General features: G+C 39.6%; 2 protein-coding genes across 2 annotated transcripts in view; one reads left to right on the forward strand and one right to left on the reverse strand.

The window, feature by feature from the left end:
* The first annotated feature begins 158 nt into the window (after positions 1 to 158).
* On the forward strand, positions 159 to 3,554 carry LOC105913309 (acyl-coenzyme A thioesterase 5-like). Its single transcript, XM_012842360.2, has 3 exons — positions 159 to 975; positions 2,499 to 2,701; positions 2,846 to 3,554. The coding sequence occupies exons 1-3, from the start codon at positions 453 to 455 to the stop codon at positions 3,458 to 3,460; spliced, it is 1,341 nt and encodes a 446-aa protein (XP_012697814.2). The 5' UTR covers positions 159 to 452; the 3' UTR covers positions 3,461 to 3,554.
* Positions 3,555 to 10,713: 7,159 nt separating this feature from the next.
* The window catches only part of vps13c (vacuolar protein sorting 13 homolog C), a 127,745-nt gene continuing 123,052 nt past the window's right edge, over positions 10,714 to 15,406 (reverse strand). The window contains exons 82-85 of the mRNA XM_031569761.2: positions 12,639 to 12,730; positions 12,333 to 12,456; positions 11,955 to 12,035; positions 10,714 to 11,822 (exon numbers count right to left, since the gene is read on the reverse strand). Of these exons, the coding sequence (XP_031425621.1) occupies positions 11,721 to 11,822; positions 11,955 to 12,035; positions 12,333 to 12,456; positions 12,639 to 12,730 (399 nt within the window). The 3' untranslated portion in view covers positions 10,714 to 11,720. The remainder of the gene's footprint in view (positions 11,823 to 11,954; positions 12,036 to 12,332; positions 12,457 to 12,638; positions 12,731 to 15,406) is intronic.

Genomic DNA, 15,406 nt, shown 5'->3' on the forward strand with positions numbered 1-15,406 from the left:
TCTATACGTGCGATGCATTGAATGGGCAACGTGCAGTGTATTGAGTGGGCAGCGCGCCGTGTACTGAGTGGGCAGCGCAGCGTGTATTGAGTGGGCCGGTCTGACAGTAACTCCCGGGCCACTTTTTTCCCCCAGTCCGCCCCTGATCATAAGGAGGCACTTTTATTTTGAAAGCGGTTTTCTTCTGTAGGCTTTGCATGAAGAAATTACCCAACGACCTTCGATGTATTCATAGTACAGTTTGTTTCGTTGCACCGCAAAAGTATTGAATTTCCTGTAGAAGAGACACAAGACTTGTATACCTGACGTTACAGATAAGAAGCATTTAAAAAAAGGAATTTATATATGTGTTATATACTCTATATTTAGTTTGTCGTTGTGAGATATGCGTTTTGATGGCTTATTTGTTCCGTTTTGAACTACCATTTTAAATTTAGTTAATTCACAAAAACATGTGGCTGATGTTAGGGTATAGGTTTTTGTTATTCAAGATTGGCAGGTTTGTAAAATCGGAGATAATGTCTGTCCGTGCTATTGCAGTACACATGTCACCAGTTTATTCTTATTTCGATGAGCCAGTACAGGTCATAGTTCGTGGGCTCTTACCTAAACAGACTGTGAATTTGATAGCGAGAGTGAAAGATGACAAAGATATAATTTTCCAGGGCTCCGCCGTACACCAGGCTACTGAAAATGGAGAGGTGGATTTGAACTGCTCTCCCTCTCTGGGTGGCACCTACACTGGAGTTGAGCCTATGGGGCTCTTTTGGTCGTTGACACCATTAGCCTCTCATCATAAATTGACACGGTGGGATGCATCAAGGCCTTTGTTAGTGGATATTGAGGTGGTCAGTAATGAAAGAGCTGGACTTGTCCTCGCCAAGGTGACGCACCAAAGGCGTTTCATGAAGGAAGGTGTCCAAAGGGTGGTCGTGACAGATGGTGGACTACGTGGAACCCTTTTCATTCCACCAGGTGATTTATACTGTGATTTATACTTAATAAAAATAATAATTAATAATTAGAAATCCGAATTAGAAAAATACTTGAATGCATGGTGTGAGTTACAGTTTTGTTAAACTTTGGACTTTGTTATACTGCCTAGATTATGTGTACACGCTGACAAAAAGTTGCCGCCCCCTAAATGTCCTTGCAAGTATCACATTCCGTTCCAGTGCCAAGACTAAAACATATGGGCATTCACGAAGTCAGGTTCACACACGGACAGTGTCCATTGCAAATGTGTTTACACAATCGCAGTGAAGATAGTTTGGGATTGGACATTAGCTGGATATTTAATTTTGAACTTTCCATGCATTTTGACATGACTAATCACTTAATCTTAATTGCATGAAGGAGAGCATGGGAACTTAATACTGTACTATACTACACGATCGATGTATTCATAGTACAGTTTGTTTCGTTGCACCGCAAAAGTATTGCATTTCCTGTAGAAGAGACACAAGACTTGTAGACCTGACGTTACAGATAAGAAGCATTTTTAAAAAAGGAATTTATATACAGTATGTGTTATATACTGTATATTTAGTTTGTCGTTGTGAGATATGCGTTTTGATGGCTTATTTGTTCCGTTTTGAACTACCATTTTAAACTTAGTTAATTCACAAAAAACATGTGGCCGATGTTAGGGTATGGGTTTTGTTATTCAAGATTGGCAGGTTTGTAAGGTATTTATGTTTTCGGGGAATTTGACAGGATATGGGTAATAGTCTACTGGTTGACTTTTTACCTTTGGAACTTGTCACCAGAGATTCGGAGATAATGTCTGTCTCTGCTATTGCAGTACACATGTCACCAGTTTATTCTTATTTCGAGGAGCCTACTTTAGAAAAATCAGAAATCAGACCCCAGTCCTTTGGTATAGCAGTTGAAATATTGCACACGTGACATACTGGACTGTTGTGACTTGCTGTGTCTTCCTGTGCTCTTAATATCATTAGCAACAAAGCCAATTAAGGTGTTTTTTAGATAATGCAATGTGATATGTGAGTACATATATCTATAGTACGTTATTTTGTCTGTCACCTTAGCACAGCCAAATATATTCCGGTTCAGTATATTATTTAACCCAGCGATCAAGGACATTAACAGATCTAGGACATTGACATATCAATGACATTAACAGATGAAGGACATTAACAGATCTAGGACATTAACAGATCTAGGACATTAACATATCAATGACATTAACAGATCTAGGACATTAACATATCAATGACATTAACAGATCTAGGACATTGACATATCAAGGACATTAACAGATCTAGGACATTGACATATCAAGGACATTGACAGATCTAGGACATTGACATATCAATGACATTAACAGATCTAGGACGTTGACATATCAATGACATTAACAGATCTAGGACATTAACATATCAAGGACATTGACATATCAAGGACATTGACATATCTAGGACATTAACAGATCAAGGACATTTACAGATCACCTATTACTTTGTCTTCCCTTGCAGGGCCAGGGCCATTCCCTGGCATTGTGGACCTGTATACCTTAGGTGGCGGCCCATCAGAACCGAGAGCCAGTCTGCTGGCCAATAAAGGCTTCGTAGTGCTCGCTCTGGCTTTCTACCGCTACAAGGATTTGCCTAAAAGACTTGACAAACTAGATCTGGAGTACTTTGAAGAGGGAGTACGCTTCTTGCTGAAACAACCCAAAGTTAGTATCAAACTTGCCATCATGTGAAGTGTATGCACGTAACTATGACCCATTTGACAAGCTATATACATATCAATGGTAATATGGAAATGTTAATAGTATAGTGCTGTATAATGCTGTCTAAATGTCTCCATTTTATTCCAGGTGAAAGGCTCTGGAGTGGGAGTTATTTCCATCTCCAAGAGTGGGGATATAGCCCTGTCAATGGCATCATATCTACCAGGAGTCAAAGCGGTCGTCTCCATTAACGGCTGCTGTGCCAACACCTTGTTTCCCCTCAAGTACAAAGGCACTGTTCTCCCTCCGCTCTTGCCTGACGTAGAGAAAATAATCCGCACAGAGCAAGGACTTTTGGACATCACCAAGACCATGCCGAATCCCATGGCCGAAGAGAACCAGGCCTCTGTGATCCCCATTGAGCGTGCAGACAGCCACTTCCTGTTTGTAGCGTCTGAAGACGACAAGAACTGGGACAGTGTCTTTTTCGCTGAGCTGGCTGGCCAGCGACTCAGAGCGCATGGCAAGGAGAACTTTGAGGTGGTGAGGTACCCCAGGGCAGGTCACTTTGTGGACGTCCCCTACATGCCCTTCTACCCCTCTGGGGTCCATGCAGCCGCAGGTGAAGTGGTGATGTTCGGAGGAGAGACTGGAGCTAATGCACATGCTCAGGTGGACTTATGGGGGAGGGTCCAGGCGTTCTTCAGGAAGCATTTAGACAGTGACCACCCACAATGCAAAGCAAGGCTCGAAAGCACTTAGGGCACACATAAATCAACATGTTTGTGTCTACTCATTTACATTTAGTCATTTAGTCATTTAGCAGACGCTTTTGTCCAAAGTGACGTACAAGGGAGAGAACAGTCAAGCTACGAGCAATAGAACCCAGGTGTAACAATAAATACTACTTTACATAAGAAATAAGAAAAACAAAATAGAAAAGAAAGAGAAGTGCAGGAATGTAACCGCTGTAATTGCATGTTAAGCACTAGTCGAAGGGCCAGTTTAGGAAGGGAGGTGCTCTCTGAAGATACTCAATAACTAGCAGCATCACAACATTATTTAGACAAAAATAATCTCTAGAATTGTGCTATTCTAGTCAACTTGTCTTTTTCACACTTTGTGACACATTATTAACACTTTAGAATGACAAACCTTAATATAACACAGGCGACGGAGGGTCTCTCACCAGATCTACGTTTTGAGCACTTCTCCGTGTCGCTCAGTGGTGAAATCAATGGAGTTGTGAATCAGAATCATTATTTCTCATGATTTTTCTCTATTATTATTGGAGTAGCTGTCTCATGCATATTCATGTTGGATTGGGACTATTGATTGACCACCCTTCTGTCCAGCCTAGTGGGATACTTAACCTCAGGTGGGTGAATCCACTATATGAAACCTTCCTCTCTCCCTTGATGCACATCATTGTAAAGAATAAAACCATATTCCTTATTGATCGTCATTCTCTCACTGAGTCTCATCGCTGTCTGTACAATGTACTTCAACCCACCCCTGGACCTTAATATTTGTAACATATACTTATAAAATACTGTGTATGCCTGCACATTTTGATGTATATACAAGAAAAAACAAATGTGCTGTCACGAAGGATCAGTGGTCACACTGTTTTATTAGGTGTGTTTTTGAGGGCACTCCACTGATGTTTCTCCTACAGTGTTCTGTAAAGGATAAAGTGGTCCACACTGTATCTTCCTCATTCATTACCCAGACTGTTAGTCTATACTGTAGCTCAATATCATTGCCTTATTAAAGCAGCAATAAGTAGTTCTGTTCCAAAACTAGCAACTACCTAAAAGGCATGCAAAAACCTTGCAAACACCACCAACAGCCCAGTTTGCAATGATAGAAGCTTGCCAGCACACTAACTGGTGTCTTTTGGCAGTATAGCTGGCAATGTCATGCTGTGTAAGCTTTTCTTAAATTTTTGCCAGGTGTTCCAGCCCGGAACACAGAACTACATAGTGCATATCCTTGATGCCTAGTGGGAAAGATACAGGTGTTTATCTGTCCTTCACATGACCATATGCTATCAAAATGAATTTGACGATGGTACCAAAACCAGTTGCCTATAAAACCATACCTCAAAAGTGTCAAATTGTTGCATAGTGTTGCTTTAAAGGAATCCTAATGGTGGAGCACCTCGAGTGAATGGTGTGCGTGCATGTGCCGCGTTTCCACTTAACCGTGAATAAACACTTCAACCTGTGAATTCACTCAAAATCCATGCAGATTACTAGCATCTCCCAGGGGCAGTAAGCTACCTTACGGAACATAGATTACTAGCATCTCCCAGGGGCAGCAAGCTACCTTACGGAACATAGATTACTAGCATCTCCCAGGGGCAGCAAGCTACTTTACGGAACATAGATTACTAGCATCTCCCAGGGGCAGCAAGCTACCTTACGGAACATAGGAGGCAGAGAGACACGTGGCCCTATCCAGGAGGTCCATATCCTTTAATGCTGTAAAGTGGCAGTGCATTTATATCTTATTTTATAGTTGCCATGGGATAATAAGTGTGTTCATGAATGTGCTGAATGTGGAGTATTTGTGCAACAAAGAAGGAATATGACATGACAGTACTAAGCCATAAATGTAATACTATGTCTTACACAATTTCAATGTTGTTAAGAAGACATACCATTTTCATAAGGCGTCATCATAAGGAGGCACTTTTATTTTGAAAGCGGTTTTCTTCTGTAGGCTTTGCATGAAGAAATTACCCAACGACCTTCGATGTATTCATAGTACAGTTTGTTTCGTTGCACCGCAAAAGTATTGAAATTCCTGTCGAAGAGACACAAGACTTGTAGACCTGACGTTACAGATAAGAAGCATTTAAAAAAAAAAAGGAATTTATATATGTGTTATATACTGTATATGTAGTTTGTCGTTGTGAGATATGCTTTTTGATAGCTTATTTGTTCCGTTTTGAACTACCATTTTAAACTTAATTCATAAAAAATGTGTGGCTGATGTTAGGGTATAGGTTTTTGTTATTCAAGATTGGCAGGTTTGTAAGGTGTCTCTTATGTTTTGGGGGAATTTGACAGGATAGGAGTAATAGTCTACTGGTCTACAGGCCAAGAAGAGCATGCATAGGCTCAAATAACTTTGAGAACCTGCTGCTTTTGCGGCTGAACAAAGCCTATTGGTAGTGTTGTTGTACATACAGGATTGAGTCCAAAGGTCTCAAGGTCTCTTCCAATAAAGGTTTTGATAACATTGCACTAAAATTTGACTTTTTGCACTATTACAATACTTATAGGCAACTTGTTATCATGTCTTCCGCTCCATGAAACGCATGTTAATGCTCAGTAGTACACATATGGTACTTTAATGTATTTGCATTAATAAAATGTGATAATTTTCAATGGGCATATATGCAGCTGAAACGGGTAGCCTAGTGCCTCGGTTCCCAAACTGGCAGTGACGTGCGGTGAGGTTCGTGGCTGGTGAGGCACTGATTCTTTCAAAGTCAAATTTACAAATACATAAACCCAATAGAGTATCTAAGATCACCATTCAATTGGCAGCTTTTACATTGACTACTGGTTGTTTTTCATATCAGCATTCTTTACACACACATAGGTAAGGTGCATACAGTAGGCAGCTGCTAGCTTGTGATGAACTCATGTGTAAATATTATGCACTCATGAATATGAACTCGTGAATATGAACTCTTTCTTACGAAGTTGCACAAGCACCCTGAGGGTTTCTACCTTTTCCCATTATAATTTTAATTAGTTAAATCGAGGAGACTATAACATCAGCTAGATAACCAGCTTTCATTTCATGCAAATTAAACTCTTCCGATTAACTCGTAAGGTTATTAAGTGTCCTTAGCTAGCTAATTAGCTAACGTAGCAACAGGATAACCATTGCAACCAGGAAATACAATTTACCTACAATTTACAGTTTTTCTCAATTGTTTTCACTCATTTAGCGAATCATGGGTCAACTTCATCTAATGCTCACATCTATTCTGCACAGCAAGAGTCTTCTCTGGCGAATGGGTTAACTATTTCTCATTGCTTTCACACAAATTTCTTTGAGTTTTAACACACTTTTCAAAACAGTTAACACACTTCTCAGAGAAAGACACAAAACCTAATTGAATAACCATGTCAACACATTGCAGACACTTAGTAGCAGCCTACTGAAACTGCTCTCTATATTCTAAATATCGTCAGCACCTGTGTGAACTCTCTGTGCAAAACTAATCAAGTAGTTCTCAACATCTAAAAGAGGTCAATAGATTGAAGTTGATACCAAGCATGTTTCGAGGATGCCGCCACCAACAACCTCAGCAAGGACCAGGACGAGGACAAGGAAGAGGTCGTGGTAGAGGTAGAGGGCCCCCTGTCAGGGACGTGGCATTCGTGTAAGATGCTCTACGTAATGAAATTAGCGCAAGAGTCATTGATCACGTAGTCAATCATGACCTCTCCATAAGAGAGGCTGGCCAAAGGGTTCAGCCAAACCTGAGCCGTCATACTCTGGCATCAATTGTTTGTACGTTCGGCAATGACAATGACACTTTGCTGGCCTTTACAGTCAATTTACTGTACTGTGTTTCATTGTATTTGCACTCTTGGCAACAACCATTTCTATACTTTTGTAAAGTGTGTTGCCACAATACAATGTACTGTAGTTTCACTAAAGTAATTTACAACAAATTCTGATTACTTTATAATACACTTTATGTACAGTATTTATAGCCTATTACACTATTTTTACAGAATCAACACACTGGCCCACACTGGTGGCAGGGGGAGAATGTTCACTGCAGAACAGATTTGACCTTTTTACTGTATATTGAAACCTGTCATTTTGACTGCATACAGAATATACATGTAATGTGGAAAAATATTTTTGTGTCAGAATGTTTGCCATTTTGTACACAGTAGAGCAAATCTAAATCAATGGTGTTGACAGGTCCTTGTTTAGAATATATTTTATAGTGTTTAGCAATACAAAAACAGAACTACAATATTTTACTGTATACAAATTTTCAGATTTCAAAAACTTTCTGACAGTATATTCCCCAAGTAAGAGTGCTCAGTGCAAAACCCAAATTGTAATGTTGGCAGTGGTAAAATAGTCAATACTGTGAGGGTGTTGCACAAAAGTTGAAGTGATGGTTACAGAGGTTGATATTGATAGCTGTAGTTTGAATTTTGTTATCCATTGTTAAATAAATGAAAAAACATACATTTTCAATTGAGCACAAATTGTAGGTTTTGATGGAAATGTTTGGTTTTGATGGGTGTGTGATGAGTTTTGAGAAGGTGGTGTCATTCTGCAAACATCATATAGTGTTTTGGTCATTTCAGCTTCTGTTAAGGGCTGTGTGTGAGCTGTTTTGAAAAAGTAAACAGTGAATGGAAAAATGTGCCAAAGCAATCGAGAAAAACTGTAAGTTTAATTTCCAAAATTAGCTCACCAATAAAAAGCAGTCTTGGGTTCAAAGTGATCACAACCACTTGTGTGATGTTAAATGGCTTCACATAGACATAAAACAATCCCAAGAGAAATAATGGGAAATCAACGGAGCTGCCGCTGTAAGTTCAAAACCAAATTTATTCTTGAGGTTCCAAACATGTTCAAAGGAATTTGGCTTTGAATGTGAGAAGTCGATCGAGTTATCTTCTGTCCCGTCGCTTGAAGCATACCTTTTAGCTCCGGCATGGGTCTCCCATTATTAATCATTTCACGTTTGGACTGAAAGTCCAGTTTTGAGAACTGCTTCAGCTTAGCAATAAAATCTTCCATTCCACAGAAGTGTAGAAGAAGAGCAACGTTTCCCAGGATAACCCCGACAGGTGCGCTCTCGCACGCCCCCTTCATTGAGGCAGAGATACTGTGTGCCTCACCTACCTGCCTGTCACTCAAATCAGTTTAATCTTAAATATTGAGGATAATGACCAATAAAAATGTGTTGGTACAGCTATGTACAATGAAGTGCATGTTTTTGTTAGTTAATTGCATTTCTCCAATTGTCTGTTAATATGGCTTGGTTATTGCTCACCTGGTTTGATTTTTGAATCCTTGGGCCTATGCGGCCTCTTGGGCATATGTTGTTAAGCACTTACAAAATAGAATATATTCACTCCTTCAGAATGTTGTTGTAATTTATTTATTTGTTACCGTGATTACTCATATTCTCCGGCCCCTGACTTTCCCTCAGTTTCAAGAACCGGCCCCAGCTACAAACTAATTGAAGAGCCCAGCCTCTCCCTCTCCTTTTATATCACATTGCTAATGCCTATATTAATACTGATAAAATGGCCATATTGCCTACTGTTAAGTGACCCCCTAAAAGTATCTCTTTATCTGTTTCCCAAATTGATGTCTACTAACAAAAATGTTCTCTCCCTTATAGCATGATCCAAATGCTGATGGATGTGGAAACATTGCTCCTCACCACCACTACTCCTCATCTACGCATATTGACAGCCAAACTCTACCTACTCATTCTGTTCTTTTTCTTTCTCTCCTAGCCTAGACTATCTTTGCTATGGGATGCTGCTGTGCTCTCCACCCGGTCTACCAGCAGAAACCCCCAGCCCACTGCACCCACCGCCACCGTACACCTACTCTACCCCATACCCTATGCTAGCATTTATATACAATATATATTATTGCCACCACCGACATGTTTTTCTGTTCCTACTCTCCTTACCCCTGTAACAGTAACCCTATGAGCACAGTGTATACCCACTAAGCTGTTTTTGTATGTATCATGTATATACCACCTGATGTCTGTATATATTATGTACATCTACCAAATGCACGCTGTGTACAACACTTGTTGTTTCCCTTCCCCTTCTATCACACAACCCTCCCCCATCCCCAAAGCATTTCTAGTGTGAATTAGCTATCTAGCAGTTAACCTGCAAAACAAACATTTACCAAATTCAGAAGTCTGTATTACAAGTTTTGAGGGTTTTTTAAGCTGCACAATAAATGATGACAAAAACACAAAAACTGGCTGTGTCACATGCTACCTCTGTATTTGACACTGATTGACAGCCTGAACATACTGTAAGATATAGCAGATAGATAGATAGATAGATAGATGGATACTTTTTTAATCCAGAGGGAAATTTAGGATTACCTATGCAGTAGGACTTACTGTTGCCTGCACTTCTGTACATAATACTGACTTTTGCTCTTCTGTTTGGATGCTAATGGTATTTCATTGCTATGTACTTGTACTCTGCAATGCCAATAAAGTTGAATCTTATCTAATGTCACTGTGCAGCTGAAAGACCAGAACGTATGTACCAAAAAGCAGTACAATACAAAAAATTAAAAAAGAATAAATAAAGCTTACAGCTTCACAAAATTTGAAGAACAGCAGTTTGAGGAGTCTCAAGCATGAGCTGCATGTGAAGACTGAACACCAGGCTGCAAATTAGCAAGGCAGTACTCCAGAAAGTTCTACGTGCAAAAAAGTGGGAGGAACCCAAAAAGATCAGCATAAAATTGATACTGAAAAACAACAGGGCGATAAATGCGTGGAGCTCCAGAAGGTTATCGTGCTACACTGTATGCCAGGCGTGAAGACAGCTGTCTTTACGAAGCGCATCTCTGTCTTTCATGAGACCTGTGCCACAGTGGGTCCTGGCAAAGGGCGCGTGATATCCCTCACTTGGTCCTGCAGATTGACAACTGTAAAAAGAACCGCTATCCTTTCAGCAGCAAAGTCGTGTCCTCCAGACGGAATGTGGACAAGGTGATTATGCAAAATGAAGAAATCAGGCAGGCCACTCCACAATATAACTGCAGAATGTGCCACACCTGGCAGAGATGTCTGAAGTTTAGTTTAGGAAAGTAGCAAGGATGCTCTGGTTCAAACTGTGCCTTGACCAAGAGGTGTACATCCCCCTGAACTTCCTCAGGGAAACGATTCTCCACATCCCTGAGCAACTCAATGAAAGGGGCTGAACCGGCAAAAAAAGGCAGACATCGTGCCAAAACTCTTCTTTATTCTTAAACAATATTTTTTATTTTGAAAATACCACACCAAAGGAGAAAGTAAAAAGCAACATTGTAGTCACTGCACTTTGGGCAGAGTAGTGAGAGCAGTTACTACATAATTAGGGTCAAGGGTCAGATCAACAAAATCATAAAAAATGACTTCATGAATACGTACACATTTAATACTATATCATTAACTACCTGTAATCAATTTGGCTGGCCAGTTTAAAAACGTAAAAGTAAACGTTCTCAGTTTCACACTTAGTGAATATTCACTGCTAGCATAGTTACTGTGCAATATTGTAGGGCTGTGTAGCAAGAGAGCAGACTAGCTAGCTACATATTCACTGAGCTGTATTCATAATATGTGGACCAAAAATTACAATTACCTAACTTTCTGTGGAGATAATCTGCTGAATATTTAAGGGAAATCACACCACCACTGTACACTTAAACTGTACAACAATAAAATATAAAATGTGATAAAGGATAGAATTTTTGGACACATTTTGAATTTCCAAATGTCAAATTCAGCCCACATGCTAAAAATATTATGCCATTAAGTTCTGCATGTTATTTGAGGATCCTAAATGTGTCTGTGCATTCCGAGGTGTTGGTTATAAACGTCTTTATGAGATGTTCAGGTTATCAATGATGGGATCTTCTCTAGCAAATGTCTTTGCAGGCAGGCTCTGACACCTTCAGTGTACCTCCTGATGGAGGCGGTTGGTTTACAGTCTTTGTAGAGGGGATTATATCTAAAATTCTCTTCAGCAAAATATATATATCTATAGATCTATATATATAATTAATACAGAAACAAATATTCTACAATGAAATATTCAATCATTTTATTTATGTTCAAAATGGAATAGCAAATTAATCTGGTAGCAAATAATTGTTTTGAAAGAAACATGAATACACAGATAGCAAAATGAATACACTGATAGCTTTTCATTTAAATATTTTCTGACTGTGTGAGAGAGTCAATATTTAGACGATCCGTAAAATATTAAGCATTTGTTCCAGGCTTGTGGAGACGTTGAGACTGCTGGCGTGTCATCTGCTGTTGGTGCTGAGTCACCTGGGCGCTCGCTATGGCATCCCGCAATTTCTGAGAAAAGAGAAATAATACATCTAAAACTATGTGTAATAGAGTATAATGGATGGAATAGTATCAAGATGTTTACTATTTCAAATGAAATAAAAAGTGAAACTGTTCAAATTGACTGTGTAATAGTTTTACCTCAGCAAGTTCAGCGTGTTTCATGGCCACAACCCTCACTTCCTCGCTGTCTTTCTTAGACATCCTCAATTTATTCTGCCCCTTCAGACAGACAATATATCAACACATATCAACATATACCCAAATACACGTACACAAACACAGACACATTCAAGTACAGACATAAAACACACAAGCATCTGTCACTAGTATTATCTCTATTTAGTAGATAGGCCCCGGGCTTTGTAAAGCACTTTGAGACAATTTTATTATTTTTGCGCTATTTAAATAAAATGTAATTGAATTGAATTGTATTAAACATGTGTATTTAATATACATCTGTCCACTGTCTTAAAACAGGACCAAACCTTTTGTTGGAAACACATGCACACTTCCTACCTTACAGTAGAGCTGGAGGTGTGTCCCCTCTACACTGGGTGGCTTAGAGAAGTGGTCGTGAAAATACTCCCAGTCTTTGCTGAAGTGACCAACAAACTCTATCTGCTTCACACACATTACCCGCCTGTCACACAAAAAACAGAGAATTACGCTTTAGAAGTTTACATTCAAATTTGCATTACAACTATTTCTGACATATCAACTAATGATGACAGATTGGAATACAGATAGCAAAATTAATTTGTCACTAAGAATGAAGCTTACATGTTGCTTTATAAATGGTCTCCCTTTTCAGGATGGGCATACCTGTTGGTTATGATTATTTTAGTCTTCCTGTGTCCAGGGTAATCGAAGTGTTCCCTGAAGACCTCCCCTTCCTCCTGCTTAATCTCTGACCTCTGGAATTCAAAGACATACAATCAGTCTCACATAAAACACACATCCTCACCCAGGGGCATAAACACACATCCACACCCACACCCAGGGGCATAAACATACACCCACACACATCCACACCCAGGGGCATAAACACACACCCATCCACACCCAGGGGCATAAAACACACATCCACACCCAGGGGCATAAAACACACATCCACACCCAGGGGCATAAACACACATCCACACACACACCCAGGGGCATAAACACACACCCTCACCCAGGGGCATTTCTAGGCAACTTAGGCAGCCTCGCAGCCCTTTAAAAGATATATATTTTGGGGGCATTTCGATATGTATTTTTAATTATTATAAAACTAAAACGAATAACACATGCATTAAGACTTATTTATCTGTTAAGAGTAAAGCAGCTTGCACACTGCCCCGACAAACGCCAACATTCTCCAACAAACGCCAACAAACACCAACAGTTGGGTCAGTGTGCGCCAGCAGTTGGTGTTTGTTGGTCATTGTCGGGTACTGTTGTGTACTGTCGGAAGAGTTCAACATGTTCAGTCGGATCGGGTAAAGTTGCAGAATGTCTGTCCAATGTAGAGCGATTTCCAACGAACTCCAACATTCTGACAGTTCGTTACCTTGACAACTAGGCTCAACTTGCGTGCATAACAGACAGACAGCTAGTCAGTCCAAATGAACAGATCAAAACCACCACAGGCACAGTTTAGAAAAGAAGAGGAAAGAGGAGAAAGGACACAAAAGTATAGATGTATGTTTTTTTATGGACATTTTGGACAAGCATCTGTCTGTCTTTGGTTTTAGCTATTTGAAGTGTAGCGCCCTAAGCTAGCAAACTAGCTAAGTTTGAACTACATAGAGTATTGTAGTACAAGTGCTAAGCTACCTAGCAGCTACTGTACTATTAATGTAGATGCAGCATCAATGTTGTTGGTCATCCAGTATAATTTTCGGAAAGCAGGTTAATTTGAGATGCTATATCACAATTATACATTTATGGGGAGCACAGGGAGTGTGGATTTGGACTCAAATGATGAAAAAACATGTTCTCAAAGAACCATGAAAAATAGTAGAGGTCAAGAACCATGAAAAATACTAGAGGTCAATGACTTTGAAAATGAAGATGCTGAGTAAATCTAATGATACTCTTCTTTTTGTTCATAAGAGGAGATGAAAACTTGGAAAATGGAGAGGAAGATCTTGCCTAGGGCACCAGAATGGAAAGAAACGCAACTGCCCTCACCACCCACTCACCCTAACCCACTCAGACATATAGAAGAACCACACAGTTTTACTTCAACTCATCACAAAGACACAGAATGGAACCTTTTTGCCATACTGGACACCAACCCTGACTGAATCACTGAATGACTGAATTACAGACTCTTAGAGATAGCTCTCAAACAAGCAGACATATTCACATACACAGGCATTCACATCTCTCTCAAACAAGCACACATATTCACATCGCTCTCAAACAAGCACACATATTCACATACACAGGCATTTACATCGCTCTCAAACAAGCACACATATTCACATACACAGGCATTCTCATCTCTCTCAAACAAGCACACATATTCACATCGCTCTCAAACAAGCACACATATTCACATACACAGGCATTCACATCTCTCTCAAACAAGCACACATATTCACATCGCTCTCAAACAAGCACACATATTCACATACACAGGCATTCACATCTCTCAGAGATAGCCCTCTCAAACAAGCACACATATTCACATCTCTCTCAAACAAGCACACATATTCACATCCACAGGCATTCACATGTGGACTCACATGAACTCAACACATGTAATATTCGCTGTGTTTTATTATACATGTCAGCTGCACACACTTGGGTCACACTCAGATGGGTTAAGAACATTATTACATAGTTACTTTGATGTTATAGTTATAGTTTAAGTATTGGGCAGACATTTTGTCCTACAAAATTATTAAATATCAAACTAAAATAAAAACAACTATTACTGTAGTAATAATAATAATAATAATAATAATAATAATAATACGAAGAAGAGTAAGAGGAATACAAATAATAATAATAATAATAAATAACCAAAAAGTATGATTATATTTAAAAAAAGTATGGCTGTAACAAATAAACTAATAGGACAAATACTGTTAAAAACTGTTTTAGGCGCTTCTTGAATGTACCAAGGCTCTCTCTGGAATGGACAGCACTGGGGAAGCCATCCCACCACCAAGGTTCCATGACTTAAAGAAGAAAGAAAGGATAACCTTCGCTCAACAGAGGAGTGAAGTGGTGGAGAGGGGGAATAAACCTGAATGATAGAATTGAAATAGGTGGGTGTTGATCCAGTGGCTGCCATATAGGTGATCCATTTCATTGAGTAGCTACAGGGAGCCAGTGTAGGGTCACAAGTAGAGGAATTACACGTGAATCATCTGCAACTGTTTTGGCCACACATCCAGGCAGGCCTGCTAAAATATCATTGTAATAGTCTACTAGTCTAGACATGACCAGCGCATACCAGTTACGGAGCTTATTGTGTGGACAGTCTGAACCTCCAAATATTAGAGCGTGAACCGATAAGAACGAGACAAAAGCTACATGCTCAGAGAAATTAAGCTGGTCATCTATCATAACGCCCAAGTGATCGTGATCGATAAGTG

This window comes from Clupea harengus, chromosome 6, assembly GCF_900700415.2.
Source record: "Clupea harengus chromosome 6, Ch_v2.0.2, whole genome shotgun sequence".
Lineage (NCBI taxonomy): Eukaryota > Metazoa > Chordata > Actinopteri > Clupeiformes > Clupeidae > Clupea > Clupea harengus.